The 14,573-nt window shown below is 56.0% G+C and overlaps 1 protein-coding gene across 1 annotated transcript; it reads right to left on the bottom strand.

Annotated features, from left to right (window-relative positions):
- Positions 1–7,054: 7,054 nt before the first annotated feature.
- LOC141918445 (uncharacterized) lies at positions 7,055–13,928 on the bottom strand. Its single transcript, XM_074812962.1, has 8 exons — positions 13,855–13,928; positions 13,075–13,382; positions 12,610–12,732; positions 12,083–12,154; positions 11,809–11,880; positions 9,570–9,677; positions 8,295–8,439; positions 7,055–7,330 (listed from the first exon to the last, which is right to left on the bottom strand). The coding sequence occupies exons 1-8, from the start codon at positions 13,926–13,928 to the stop codon at positions 7,303–7,305; spliced, it is 930 nt and encodes a 309-aa protein (XP_074669063.1). The 3' UTR covers positions 7,055–7,302.
- Positions 13,929–14,573: the final 645 nt, after the last annotated feature.

Genomic DNA, 14,573 nt, shown 5'->3' with positions numbered 1-14,573 from the left:
GTTTAATAGAGCACAGGTGCTCTAGGAACAACACTGACAGTTCAATGCAGTATGCACCGATGCTCTAGGAACACCGCTGAGAGTTTAAGTAACTTAGAAAGGCTAGGTAATGGAGAAGCTAGACATAGATTAAGTATATGTTACGTAAAAGATTTTGAGTCTTTTCCCAGAAGTCTAAAAGTGAATTATGATGAAGATTGTTCAGGAGAGAAGTAACCACGATGACCGAAGGCTGCATCAGTGAACAGCGGTGTCCGAAGGGGAGTTAGAAGAGAACGAGAAGAACTAGCTGAAACTGTGGAATACAATGGACTTTTTGAAACTGATGATGCATTGAGAGCTGAAAGTTCCTGGAAAATCCCCAAAGACTGTTTGTATTGTATGTTAGTTCATGTGTAGAGAGGGCGCTTTTTGTTGGCTGTTGCCACTCACCGAGGTGATGGCCCAACTCTGAGTTGTTAATAAAGGCAGCCTAGAGGCACCCACAGTGTGGTGAAAGCCTTTAGCACCGTATGTGGCCCTTCCCGTTTGGGTTCTCCTTGTGATTTCCCTGAAGAGACTTGAACGGGAAGGTCCTGTGCCGGCTGTGTGTCACGGAGCTGTATTTCAGGGGGTGCGGGCTGATAGCCTGGAGCGTATTTCCCGTTCTGCTGAAGCTTCCCCTGTAGATACAGGACGTATGGGGTGAACCGTTCATCTCCCTCGAGGAGGCTGGCGCCAGCGGGGACGAAGGTCCCAGGTAGAGCTAAGTGCCTGCCAAACGCTATTTGTGCTGGTGAGAAGCCTGGAGGTTGGCGAGGGTTCCTTGGAATACCCCAAAGCGCTCTCCCTAAGATTTCAGGCCACCTCAAACCTCCCAGACTGCGTGTTTCTGGCCACTTCATTGGAGTGTTTTTATCACCTTTTATTTATTCCTTCTTTCCGTCTGTCCTGCGGACGGCGGATGGTGTGGAGGCTGTAGCTGTGGCTGTGTTCTTCCACTTGGGTAAATGTTGCTTAGTATTGGTGCTGCAGAAGGAGAGTCCTTGCCGGCTCCTCTGGTTTCGGGCGTTGTGTACGTGGGCCTGATTTCTGGCAAGAGCGTCTTGAGCCCGTGCGCAGTAGCAGCTTTGCTGGTGGGAAAGGTTTCTTCTGGCCATCGTGAGAGGTGAGCCGTGATTGGCAGCAGGGGCTTAAGGCGTTTGACGGGAGGCGTGTGGGTGTAATGAATTGTCAGTGTTTGGGAGGGAGAGGATGCCCCCACGATTGACGGCGATCGCCCCACGCACAGCCCCTGGTAGGATCGACGCTGATCAAGGCAGGCAGCAGCAAGGGCCTGCAGCAGAAGGCGGCCCTTGGCCGTCTGTTGCCGCTCAGTCTGCCGAGGGAACGTGAGGAGCGAGGCTGGGGTGCGTGTGGCCGGCAAGGTGCCAGGTGAAGTGCGCCGTGGGCGTCAGTGGTGTGTGTGGAGGCGGGAGGCTGCGAAGGTGGTGTCCTGGGGTGCCAGGAGGGTGGCGGCAGCGTGAGAGGCTTTTGTTTAGGCTGGGTTTGTGGGGGCAGAGTGTCAGGCGTGGCAGGTTGTAGAAAGCAGCTGTGGAGGTGCTGGAGCGGAAGGGCCGCTGGAGTTAAGTGCCGCGCCGGGGCTGGTGCTGGCGGGGGCCAGGGTGTAGCCACCCTCCCCTGCAGGGGCGTGTCAGGGAAGCTAAGCAGGAGCGGCCCCGGTCACTAGCTGGATGGGAGACCGCAGGGGCGCCCCCGGTTACCACCGGGATGAGAGAGCGCCCGGGGACACCCTTTTTGGCCTGCGCCCCTTTCTTTCCGCTCTGGGCTTTTTCCCCCTTCCTGGCTTGCCCTGGATTTGGTCATGGTCCTCCTTCGAGAGGCTCGTGGCGCCCCAGGTGGCCGTTGGCCGCGTGGTGGCCATTGGCCGCACGGTGGCCATGGGTGCAGGGCCACGGGGCAGCTCCTTTTTGTCCCGCCGGCGTGGCGGTCTGCAGCGTCAGCGCCTCTGGTGCTGGCCGGCAGAGTGGGAGATGCATCTTGCAGCTCCTTGGGGTGGGGTGGGCGGAGGTGTGCGAGGCCTTTGTGCCCAGCCAAGGTGTCGGGGAGGGCTTCCTTCGTGCCCTCGGAGGAGCTGGGGACAGTCCCCGGAGCTGGGCCGGCCGGAGCGTGTGGCTGAGTGTTTAAGTAACTTAGAAAGGCTAGGTAATGGAGAAGCTAGACATAGATTAATTATATGTTAAATAAAACCTTTTGAGTCTTTTCTCAGCTGTCCTTTTCTCGCTGTCCCTTAGTCCGAATCTTGCACTGGTTTTGCTGAGGTGTAAAAACTGAAGGGATAAAGCAGATTTTTCTCACCCATATACACACCTTCTCCCCAGCTCAAGGTGAACAGACAAAATCTCTGGGGGTGTGTTGTTTATTAAAGGTGTGTCAGGTACCCAGCATCAGGGGAGTTGTGTACAGGGATTGTCTGCAGGTGCCATGTGCTTGACCAGTGTCACCTGGAAGGGGAGAAGGAAAAAAGGTGACCATGGGGACTGGTTCCCAAGTGTTTTTTTTTTTAAATTTCTCATTGGATAGTGCTGTAGGTCTGCCTTGGAACATTTAGCTCACAATACTTCCTCCTTCCGCTCTTTCTCTTCCTGATCATCTTCTACCACCTCCTGTTGCTACTCCCTGTCATTTTCCTTTACCTTTCTTCTCCTCATTCTGTCTGTCCTCCTGTTTGTCATTGCTATAGTTGCCCTCATCCTCCTCCTCCAAGGTGGAAGATTGTGTGCAAGAGACCATATCCTTCTACTCTTTCCAACAGACGAACAGGCAGCGCCTCGCCTTCGTCAAGGACATCGGCGTTCTGTCCTGCAGAGATAACATCCTGTGTGTGCGTCACGGGACTGGAGAGCAAGGTCAGCCTGATCGCACTGCTTCACACGGTAAGTTGCTCAGGTTTTGAGGGCTGCTTCAGCATCTCTGGGAAGTCTGGTGAAGGGTGAGACACCCAGTTACCATTCGCCAGCCTGGATGTGGCAGGCCAGTCAAATGCCTTTCCCTGTGCTCAGCCCCACTGTCCTCTCCACGAGCAAAGAAAGTCTCCCCCGAGTTTCTGTGTCCTTGCCTGACAAAAAGCCCTGCAGTGTTATTATATACAACACAGTCTCAGTGTTTGCTGTGCAGCTCCTCCAGAGCAGAGCAAGGGCTAAAGTTCATGGGGGAGGATCTGGGAGAAAGGTTTGGAGAAGTGGCTCTCTTGTGGAGTGGGAGACAGCTCTGCTTTCTCTGGGAGCCAAGAGAAAACTGCCTCGGAAACCTTCTAACAGCTCCGTGCCGCTTTGCAGAGGCTGTGGGTGCCGGGCGCAGCTCTCTCCAGGGGAGCAACTGCTGCTCGCGGGATGCAGGCTGCTCCTGCCCACGCGCTCCCGAGGTGAGTGCGTTTCCTCTGCAGCCCTTGGCAGACTGAGCCGGCAGCTTCCCAGCTCCCGCTCCGGAGTTGTCAGGGCTTGGCACGCAGCACCAAGTCAGGGATCAGCCCTGCAGTGACTGTTTCTGGTTAGCTAACGTTGAGCTGGGGCGAGGCCTGTGTTCTCCTGGAGTGATCGGGCATGGCGAGTGTTTGTCATGCCCAGTCTGACATCGTTCACATCAGACAGAACCAACTGCACAGGGTTAAAGCTACACTTTCTGTTGCTGGGGGGAGGTTGCCAACAGAACTTGTGCGTGCCCACAAAGGGAAAGGGATGCCATGCCTGGCACGACAGTCAGGAGGATTAGTGCTGGGGAGCTGCAGAGGGTGGGGGTCACCCTTCTTCAGGCCTGTGTCATCATTTGCTTTCCAGGTTTCAGTTCATTGTTATCAGCGGAGCAGTGGCCAAGGATTTCTCCACCTGGCACAAGAAGGCTGCAGAAAAGCCCAGGCCCAGAAGAAGTACAGGAACGGGTCCGTGCTGTCCAGGGGTGACCACAGCCCAGTTAAAATGCCCTCCCCATGGGGCTGCTCCAGAGAGCTTCCTCCCAGGTGCAGACAGGTGTCCTGGCAAGCTGCTGCAGAGATGAGTGAAGCTTTCCCTGCCTGTGCTGCCAATGCAGGGGCCAGGCACCAGGCAGCAAGCCACAGGGAAGAAGCCTTCTGCCAGCTGAGACACTTGGGTTAGGGATGAAAGGGATCCCTGCACTCACATAGGAGAGACATCCCCTTGGGACGCTCTGGCTGTAGGGACTCCGGAAGGTCCCTGGCACGTGCCCCACGTTTATTCAGAGCTTGTTTGCCCCATCACAGGCCCCTTAGTGGGGAAAGCAGAGGATGTTTGTGCACCCTACCTCCCTCGTCCTTACAACAGAGCTGAGGGTCACCTCTCTCCCATCCCGAGCCCAGTGGGGCTCAGAAAAGGCTCTCCCTTGCCGTGGGAAATGGCCACACCTCCCCCGCTGCTTCTGCCAGCCTGGGGAGCTTTGATGCCCAGTGAAAATGGGAGACCAACCTGCCCCATGCTTGTGCCGACTCCTCCCAGTGTCTCTTTGCAGTGTGCTCCCCCCATGCCCAGGCAGCTCCCCCAGGACAAAGGAGACAGGCAGGCAGGGGACAGCTTCTCCAGCCAGGCCCACTGCTGTGCTCCCATCATCTGAAGGCTGCAAGAGAGTGCTGCAGGTACGTGCCTTGCCATTACTACCGTGCTGTTTGAGACTCGGCAAAAGCCTCTTTGTGCAGAGAGCCCTCCTGAAAGGATCCCTTGCATTCACTGTAACCTGTCTGTCACCTCCTTCAGATCTTCTTCACAAAAAGGAATGCTGCACACCCTCCCTGCCTGTTATTGCCTCCTGGGTTGTCATGAAACACTTTCTTCAGGCCAGGGGCTATGGAGAATGTGCAAGTCCTGTCTGGGGTGATGCCAGCGGATGTCTTTGGCCACTCAGCTGTGTTTGCCATGAGCTGAGGAGCCTGGCATGGCTCCAGGGCCCCTGATCTGTTAAGGGCAAAGCTGGCTGAGGCAAGGGGCAGTAACGCCGGTCAGACCCGAGGGAAGCCCCTCCAGGAGCTGAGACTAATCCTGCCTGCTGCTGCATTTCTGTCCCGTCCAGGAGGTCTGGCAGCTGCCTGCAGAGTGGGAGCAAGTGCAGATCCAGTGGCAAGAGCGGCGAGAGCAAGCACAGGCAGAACGGGAGGCGTGGGAAGCCTGTTCTGCAGGGGAGGACCAACAGCCACCCCGGGTACGGGCAGTGATGGGCACTGCTGAGAGCAGCAGCGACTCTCTTTTGTCGGGGCACCCAGGGCAGCAGGTCTCCAGGGGACGGGAGCAGGACTAACACACAGCTGCAGGACAGGGCTTTGCCTGCTCACCCCCGTGGGGGAGAGATTGGCGGCAGGATCCAAGAGGCAGAAGCAACCGTCAGCCATGATGGCAGGCACAGGATGCTGAGTCTCCTGGCTCCAGGTCCTGCTGCAGGCTCCTTTCAAGAGGTCCCCTGGGAAGCAGCTCCTCTGTTTCCCATCTGGTTTGCTGAGACTGTCTCCTCCTTGGCAGGCACTCGGCACTGGAGGCACTTGGACTCCTCACCCTCCAGCCCAGCCCAGGAGAAAGGAGGTGAACAAGAGATGGAGAAAGACTGAAAACCCTCTCTCAGCAGAGCAGATGGCAGCAGCAGCCCAGCTGGGAAGACTCCAGCCTGAGTAAGAGTGCACCAGCTCTGGACACAGCCTGGGCCCCCACAGAGACAGCCAGGTCTCCTGTCCCTGCATCCTGGGGTTCCATAGGAGACCCTCTGATGTCTCCTAACATGGCCGTGACCTGGATTACACCCCCAGCCAAGACCCGAAACTCACCACAGGGTGAAAGGGTGGGTACATGCGGGACTGGGGGGTGCAGGGGATGGACGAGAGGAGAGGCAGGGGTGGGTCTCCAGCTGAGGCTGAGGGGTGTTGGTCCCTGTTGTTGCAGCCGCCTGTCCCCACAAGCGGTCCAGGTCCTCAGAAGGCTGGAGCCGTATCACGCATGGAGGAATATATTCAGCCACATCTCTGAGAACAACAGGCGGCATCAAGAGCAGCAGTAGCAGCTTCCCTGGTAACAGTCTCTAAAAAGGGCTGCACTTCCCCTGGCTACAAGGCCCATCCCTCCACTGAGGGCAGCCCTGGGGGAAAGAGGGGATTTCTCTGACACCCCTCATGAGACAGAAGCAGGGTCTGGAGGCTGGCTTTGGGCTGGACAACCTGACACCCAAGGGGGACTGCCTGGGCACCCAGAACAGGCTTTCCATGTGGGATGTAAAAGTCCTGGCTGCAGACAGAGGGATCCCTCTGATGGCTGGCTCTCCCCTTTCCAAACCTGTGAGTGTGTCCTTCCCTGGCACAGTCCTGCCCCAAGACACCTTGCCCCGAGGCAGGACACCTGCACGGGACACCCAGGGTCTTGGCTGCACTTGATACAGATCCAAGCTGAGCAGCCACCCCTGGGACCTGCTCAGGGCTTGGGCACAAGGGGTCTCTCCTGGCTCACAGACACCTTGAGGTGTCTTGACACCTTCATCACAAGCAGATCCCATCCCAGGTGGCTGGAGCTAAGCCTGCGGGACTTCTCTGCCTCCTCTCTGTCCATAAGATCCCACGCTTCTCTTTCTTCCTCCCTGCACTAGATGCTGGTACCGCAGCAGAGGGGAAGGGGGTTACTGTTTCCCAGGCCACGGCGGTGCCAGCACTTCCCAGCAAGGCCTGAGCACTGCTGGGTGCTGCTCAGGGGCTCCCCAGTGCTGCCCTTTTGGAGCTGCTCCACGGCCAGGAGCGGAGTCGGGGGGCTGTGGGGCTGCACTGGGGGGACCCTCGCTGACCCTTGTGCCCCGTGGTGAAGTTTGGCCCAGAATTGGTGAATTTCTGGGTTTGCTGCTGTTAAGACGTGGACAACTGTGCTCCTGGTCTGTATTTATTGTTATGAGGTTATTTTAAAGAAACAGTCGGCCCCTGGAGCTGTCAGTCAGGAGTCTGTCGTCTCTCCAAACCCGTGCCCTGGGGGGCTGCCTCCAGCCCTTGCAGGAGGGCCGAGGCAATGGGCTCAGGGATGGGGCTGTGGATTCCATTATTCCGGGTGCTGGAGGGTGCTGGGCTGGTCCCACAGCAGCTGGCTGGCTGTGCTGGCCGGACGTGGAGGCCGGGCTGGAGGCGGGCAGGCCGGGCGTTTGTCCGGGCTGGCAAGGGCCAGACCCGTGGGGCTCTGTGGCAGGGGGACAGGTTTCCAGCACAGGTGACGGTGGCTGCTGGTGTTGGGCCCAGCTCTCAGGGGTGCCGGGGTGGACGGTCCGGCTGTCCAGGTGCGAGGGACAGCTGCTGGTATCAGGCTAGGATCTCAAAGCTTCGGCGAGGCACCTGCAGAGAGAGGACACTGCTGAGGCCCCTCTGAGGGTGGGTGCGAGGGTGTGGGGCAGCGCTGGGCACCCCATGGAGTGTGGGTGCCCGGCTGCATGTGGGAGCCGTGGGCACAGAGAGCTCTGCGCAGAAAATGGGGTGCCCCTCACCCCTCAGCTGGGGCTCGTCTCCTCTCAGCCCTCATCACCATCCCAACCTGCCTGCTCTTCACGTGCTGGGAAAGAGACCTGACCCCAGCAGACCAAAGGAACCAGAGCTGGGCACAGCCCTGCGGGGTCAGGAGAGCCTCCTGTTCTCCTGGCTCCTGGTGCTGCCAGAGACCAGCACTCGGCTCCCCTGCCCATCCCTGCCCAGACAAGGGGACAGCCTCGGCTCTCGGGGAGGGGAGGGGCCCCCCATCCTCTCTTCAGAACACTTATCCAAAGAGATGCAGACCTCTGCACAGACAAAACCCCCGCCTGTGCTGAGAACACACATGCTAGCAGCATTTGGGTGCAGATGGGACAGACTGACTCTCCTGCTCCAAAGCCAGGCTGAGAGCTGGGAAGGTTCATCATCACAGTTTGGGTTGCCAGGACACCTTGGCCGAGGGGAACACGTGGGGTTTACAGCTTCGCCTAACAGGGTGATTTCTGCCGGGAGGTTCACTGGGAGGGAGATGTCACTATTGCGCTGCTCCCTTTCCATGGCAGTGCCCTTCCTCTCTGTTCTTCTTCCTGACCTTGCCCTGCCTACCTCTGTCACTGGGTCTGCTCTTGGTGGGGCAGGGTCGCTTTTAAGTAACACTTGCAACAGAAAGAAGGGGTTTCAGAAAAGAGTGCCCATGAATTGAGAGGGCAGTTCTTGCAGCAGAAATCTCAGTAGAGTTTGGCCAGCAACTAACTCGGCACTCCAGAATACCCTACCTCTAAATGTTTCACGGCTAATAGAACACCATCTGATACAGAAGTTTGGCAACACTCACCATTTTATCTTCCTCCACACATGGATCACACAGAAGAAGACCATCCCAAGCAGCATGGAGCCCAGAATTGCTGCGGCCCCTTCCATGCAGTACTTCCGGAAATCCGTAGGATCCGCAGCATTTGCTCTTCTCTTGCCATCCATTCCTGGAGGAACAATTCTGTACGTTAGTGTGTCCTGCACACTACTGGTAATCTCACAGGAGGTCTGACATGGCCAGGGCCAGTTCCTTCTCACTTTGTCAGCAACTCTGAGCCAGTGACTGTCCTGGGGCTGCAATGTTTCCTTGGTTTCAGCAGAAGAAAGGCAACTCCCAAAGCCATTGCACATCAATGCACTCAGGAGCGTCCCTTTCTCCTCTCAGCTTTGCTTACTCTCTGGGGTGGCCATAACTGAGTTTTCCCAGTGCCACAGGTTTGCTCCCCTTTCTTGGTCACCCTTCCCATCTGCGCACAATTCCTTTGGCGCTTGCCCACAGTCAGTCTCCGAGGCTTGCTAGCACTGCTGCATGGAGGCTCCCTCTTCTGACCCTTTGGGACAAGTTGTCCCTCTTACCGAAGTCATCGGGCCAGATGGAGAGCACATGGGGGAGCAGAGCAATCGCCCCTTTGAGCGAGAGGGACAGAAAACATCCCTGCATCAGGGAGTGCCCCCCCCAGCTCTCCCTCCCCAGCCCAGCACCCACACCCCGAGGGGACAGACTCGGGCCCTCTCAGGAGATGCCTGAACCTTGCTCTCCCTCTTCGCCTTTCCCCCAGCATGGGCACTGCTCGCGTGCCTCCAGTTTTCAGCACTGCCAAGAGTCAGAGAAAGGTAATGCCTCAGAGAAAGGTCATGGCTCAGGCACAGAGGGTGCGGAAGGATGGTGCAGATTCCCTCTAAGCCTGTGCCCGATCGTCCTGGGGCCTCCAGGCACCCACAGCAAGCTCTGGGATGCAGGTGTTGTGGGAGGCCCATTCGACTAAGAGTCACATTTCCCACTGTCTGCTGAGCGTGGCTGAGATGGTCTTGTTCCCCAACTGGCAAAGTTCTGAAATTCCTGTGATGGGGTGTGCTGGGAGATGAGCGTCTTTCTGAAACAAAAAAACTCCACACCCCAGAGGTGACAGTCCTCCTCAGAGAGCCGTTCCTGGCTTCTTTTAAAACACTTGCTCTGTGCTAACAGTTCTGGGTTGTGCTGCTGACAGGGTGTGCAGTAGTGGGCACTGGGGGAAGAGCCTGCAGACAGGGAGAGGTTTTGATGTATGACACCAGCTGACCGAAGGACAGCAATTACCTGGCACGCCCATTGATTGAATTGCCCCTGTTCTTTCATAAGAGGTTGGCACCACCTGACTGCCTCCTTCCCAAAAAGCCTCCTTCTCCACAGACTCACGGTCCATCCCTTTAGAAAGAAAGAAGGTCAGATTAAGTCGAAATAACTGTTCCTTATCAGGATAATGATGCCTTCAGAGGGCAGTACTTCTCAAAATACATTCACAATGCTAAGAAACAAGGCCTGGACATTTGGGGGTGCACCTAGTCACTAGTCCAAAGAAGGTGTCATTCATCGAGAAAACTTTCAGCACTAGACACTCTCCAGTTTACCAGTAGACAGCAAATCCTGACCTGCTGAAGTGCTAAGGCTTGGACAACAGGCCCAAGCCAGAGTTGACCTATAGATGAATCCTGTATATTTTATAACTGATAACCATTGTGCTAATGGGTATTATACTGTTATAACAAACTACCTAGTCTGATGTAAAAGGTGGAAGTGTTGAAGCCTGAGCAACAGGCCCTGAACCGAAACTGTTAACTCAGTATGTAATCCCTAATGAAAAATGCATGGAGGATGTAGCTATCTTGAATGTATCTTTCCCTTCCTTTGTATATGAATAGAGTAACAGAGTCATGGAGACAGGTGCCTGTCCTCGAGGCCTGATGTGAGACCTTGCGCATAATCCGATCAGATAAGCAGAGAAATTCCCTTAGTTTCTTCCTTGAGCCCTGGCCAGGCTCTGGGGGGAACCTAATGTGAAATTTAAACCAGATATTTCCGCTTAAAACAAAGGTGCCAGCTATTCTGGCTTGCTGATTTTTAGCATATAAGGCTGGACCCGCTCACAGCGACTTTGGAAGCCTCACCTACGGGTGGACGCACCGCGTAGGATTTCCCACTTGCAGGGAAAGGTTCTCCAAATCCTCGCTGTAACCGGGGCTGCCCAGCCACTGCGGATCTGGATGATGGTAACGTATGCAAGTGGTGATGGATCTTTCTTAATCACTATTCTCTCTCTCAGGTAGTAATGACTTGATGCATTACCCTGTATTTTCCTATTTGTTTAAGTGCACTGTTCTGTCTTTTCTTACTGTATGTTTTCTGTATTATTCTGTTATATTGTTATTTCTAGTAAAATATGCCTGCTCTTTTCACTCTGGTGTCTGAGTTTAACTGATATCCCTGATCAGCAAAACGCCTGCCCAGAGACTAGGAGACCACACGTGGTCTTGTTCACATTCCACTTAGTGCATTTTTGGCAAACTGCAAGGTGATGCCAGATTACGTCCTTCAGAGAGGACAGGAAGAGGTAGCCAGTTGAGCTGGGGAAAGAGCTTTTCTGAGTAGCACTTCCCACAGTCCCCCAAAACAAGAGGAAAACCACCAGCCAGTTTTCTAAAGCACAACTAGAAACAGAGAGCTAAACCACCCGAGACTGAATTCACAGCCCTTCCTTTTCGCTGCCTTCAAGTCAGGTGTCCGGCCTCACGCTAGGTGTCCAGCTTTCACCTGTCCCTGACACCAAGGTGTCACCAAGAGGTCTCAGACATCAAGGAACACAAGGGGGATGGACCAGGTTGTGAAGCTGGGGCTGCTCTGATCCTGGCCAGGGCAGGCCTGCAGCTCCGGCAGTGTCTGCTGGTCTCAGCGCCCTGCAGCTGCCTGCGCAACCTCTGCGCTCTTCCCTCCAGCGACTGGCAGGGTGCTGCCCTCTCAGCACTGAGCAGCAATCAGCTCCTTGGCAAGTCCATCACGCACTCAAGGCGTGAGTCCCACCAGCTCCTGCCAGCTGGACACCACCGTCTGCCCAGAACAGCTCTGGCCCCAGTAAGGCTGTAACTGGGGCAGCAGCTGTTCCTGGGGCTCAGCTGGAACCCTAACTGCCAGCAGAGACTCGACCATCTCTGCAGCTCGCCAGCGCCCACAAGGCGTGAAACTGAGCGTCGCCGCAGTGAGGCTCTGAGCCGCCCCTTCCTACTGTGCAGGCTACGGCTTGTCCATCCATGCATCTAAAACCTCAGCTTCCCAAGGCTTCTGCTTAACGGGGACAGACACCCACTGTGGGCTGACATGGTCTGGTCCAGTTCCCTCAGGATTCCCTGGAGGACTTCTGAGGACTGCTGGGAGGGTTTTCCTGATCGGTGTTATATTTTGCTCTTTGAGGACCTGAACGGAATGTCCAAAGTTAAATTTCTCACAAATAGAATACTGAAAACGAGTGCTTTGTCTGTGAAATCAGTCAAGACTGACTACTCACCCCTGCGATGCCAGGGAAGCTCCAGTGCAGGATCCAGCTGAGAATCTGGAAAAGTCCTCCCTGTACCCACATCTGCAACCAAACACCCACGAGAATTTCCATCACGCACTGTGATACACACCACCATGACTGAGCAGCAGAACATACAAGCGGATCACGCAATGACACTGCACACACAGTGCAGGTCGATGTTCTCACAGCTGCGAGAGATGCCTCGCTCACATCTGGGCTTTGAGCCAGCGGCTCTCAAAGGAAGTCAAAAGCCGTGACGTACTCATGCGATCTCCCTGAGCATCCGCCCTGGAACCGAGCTGGGAAGCTGCATAGCCATCGCCTCCAGCCACATCTGTGAACAGACAGAAAAGAGAAGCTCCCATGAACTATTTCAATACACCTCTGCAGGTCTGAATGGCTGTGAAGACAGTTCCAACATGTGAGTTCTCCATGACACTCGTCTCCCCGCTCCATCAGGAGCGTTGTGCAGACAGGTACTGGGTGCCTGGACCAGGCGGATCTAAAACAAGACATGCACAGAAGTGTTGGGAGAAAGGACTCCCTGGAGCTCGCACCAGCTCTAAACTCAACCCCAACAAGCCCACCGCTGGCCTTGCAGCAGGCACTAGAAGCAGAGCAGGGCCGGAGAGGCTGGCACGGACACCATCGCAAGGCAGAGTGCTCACAGCACCCATTCCCTCTCTGCTCCTCTTCTGCATGGCTGAGCATGGGCCAAGAGAGCGTTAAGTGAAATTTCACATGAATGGAATATTAAAACCTAAGTGCTCACTCATTCAACGGACATACCTGTGGGATCGCCCTGATCCTCCCAGAGAAGATCCGGCTGAGCAGTCAGGTGGCCGTTGGCTTCGGGCACAGCTGTAATCAAGCACGTTCCCATTAGAGGTTGTGACGTCCTTTTCCAGTGACCTGCAGTGACTGGAGGGGTTCAGGTAATGCCATGGGACCCAGACATGGGTGGAGATTTCCAAAGGTGCAGAGGGGCCGGGGTGACCTGTTAGCTGCACCTGGAGGCTTTCAAAATACTGTTTCCAGGCCCTGTGCAACAGCCCTCAAGGACCGGATGGACAAATGTATGGCCCCTGGGGATTTCTTCCTGGGACACATTTTCTGGGCAGAAAAGGAGCCCCGTGAAAACATTATTGTTCACGTATCTGTTGGAGAAGAGCCCACTGGCCAGGGAGAGGCTGCCCCAGCGCTGCCCCGTCTGTTCCCCGGGCTGTGGGCTGGGGCTGTGTGTCCCATGGCGACCTGGGTTCACCCGGGGAGAGCGTTGCAGCGCTGGAGCAGGAATGCTCCTGTTTTCCCGAGTGGACATCTCCCAAGGATGGACGTCCCCGAGGCTGAAAGCTGGGGTCCAGCCGGGGAGCGGCAGAGCCACAAACCCAGATGTGGCTGTGCCTGGCCCGGGGAAGAAGTGCTCCTGCGGGCTACTGCCCAGCTCCTGCCATGCTGCCGGGCCCTGACATACAGACCGGGGCAAGACTGCCCCAGGGCAGGAAGCACAGGGCCGGCTCCAGGGACAGTTTCTCACTGCTGCTCCCAGTCGCACCGTCCACCTGGAAAATGCCCCCGCAGCGGACTCAGCCCCCTGCGCCTCCGTTCAGGGCATGTGCCTCCCGCTGCCCGCAGAGTGGACACAGCTCACCCAGCCCAGCCCAGCCCCGCTGCTCTCCTGGCCCTGCCTCACCATGACCCCAGCCCTGCTGTTAGCCCGAGGTGCAGTGGGTGCTGCCCCATGCTGCCAGGGCTGGGCACTGGCCCTCACCTGCCCACCTACCTAATCCCCATGCTTGCCACAGAGCAGCCCCAGCACCCTGGGCTCGCAGGGCCACCAGAAGCAGGATGAGGACGAGGGTGGGGGCCATGGTCACCTGCACCTGCACCTGCACAACGCCTCTGCTGCTGCTGCTGCTACTGCTGCTGCTGCTGCTGCTGCCGCCGCCGCCACTGCTGCCAGCACATCTGATGTGGTGCCTGGGCACAGCACTGCACACCCCGGCGTGGCACCGCAGGGCTCTGTGAACTCACAGTGCAGCTTCTTCCCCACAGCCACAGCCCTGGGGCAGGGGCATGTTGGAGAGGAGACACTTGGTGAAGAGCATCTTTTTTTCTGAGCTGAGGGCAAGAGGCGGCAAGCGTGATGGAGGGATGCTGCACCGCCGCTGTCAGCTTTGAGTTGTGCAGTTTGTTCCCCACGCTCCTGCAGCTCTCCAGCATGGGTAGGGTTTTCAGGAGCTCTTTCCCGAAGGGTTGCAGTTGTTGAGAAACTGTTTTACCAAACAGTGTTTAACATTGCATGGAACAAGGCCTGAGTGATTAAAGTGTATAGAGAAGATATCCTAACCTTGAGAATAGACACATCCTGGCAGAATTGCTCAAACAAGGCAGATAAGAAAGAACAGCTTGGCTGGACAACAGAGCTGGGAAACATCCAAGGAGAAGAAATTGTCCTCAAAAGACTCGTGACTATAAAAGGGAAAAAGGAGTAGGGGGCTAACTACCCAAACGACCACCCAAGACCCCTGTGCATGTGTAGTGTAGTTTTGCAACACCAGCATTATGTAAATGCAACAGACAGGTGGAAAGGCGGAAACTTCTCGAGAAATGTATGAATATTCATGTCTTTAAGGTATATAAAAACTGAACTTTTGTTTTAGTGTGTGCATGATCCCCCATGCACCCAGCACTGAATAAAGAAATGCCTGCTTCTTAGTGCTACATTGGTGTTGAGAGGTTTATTCCCGATT

The sequence above is a fragment of the Strix aluco genome, chromosome Z (genome assembly GCF_031877795.1).
Source record: "Strix aluco isolate bStrAlu1 chromosome Z, bStrAlu1.hap1, whole genome shotgun sequence".
NCBI lineage: Eukaryota > Metazoa > Chordata > Aves > Strigiformes > Strigidae > Strix > Strix aluco.
Note: the sequence above shows the minus strand (reverse complement) of the source record. Positions and strands in the feature narration are given on the sequence as shown.

Bases quoted from the DNA above. Each gene is read 5' to 3' on its own strand.
- LOC141918445 (XM_074812962.1), bottom strand. From the start codon at position 13,928: ATGCTCTTCACCAAGTGTCTCCTCTCCAACATGCCCCTGCCCCAGGGC. The intron at 12,733-13,074 runs GTCGCCATGGGA...CAGTCACTGCAG, and splicing joins CTCTCCCCGGGTGAACCCAG to GTCACTGGAAAAGGACGTCA. The intron at 8,440-9,569 runs GTAATTGCTGTC...TTGTTCCTCCAG, and splicing joins TCAATCAATGGGCGTGCCAG to GAATGGATGGCAAGAGAAGA.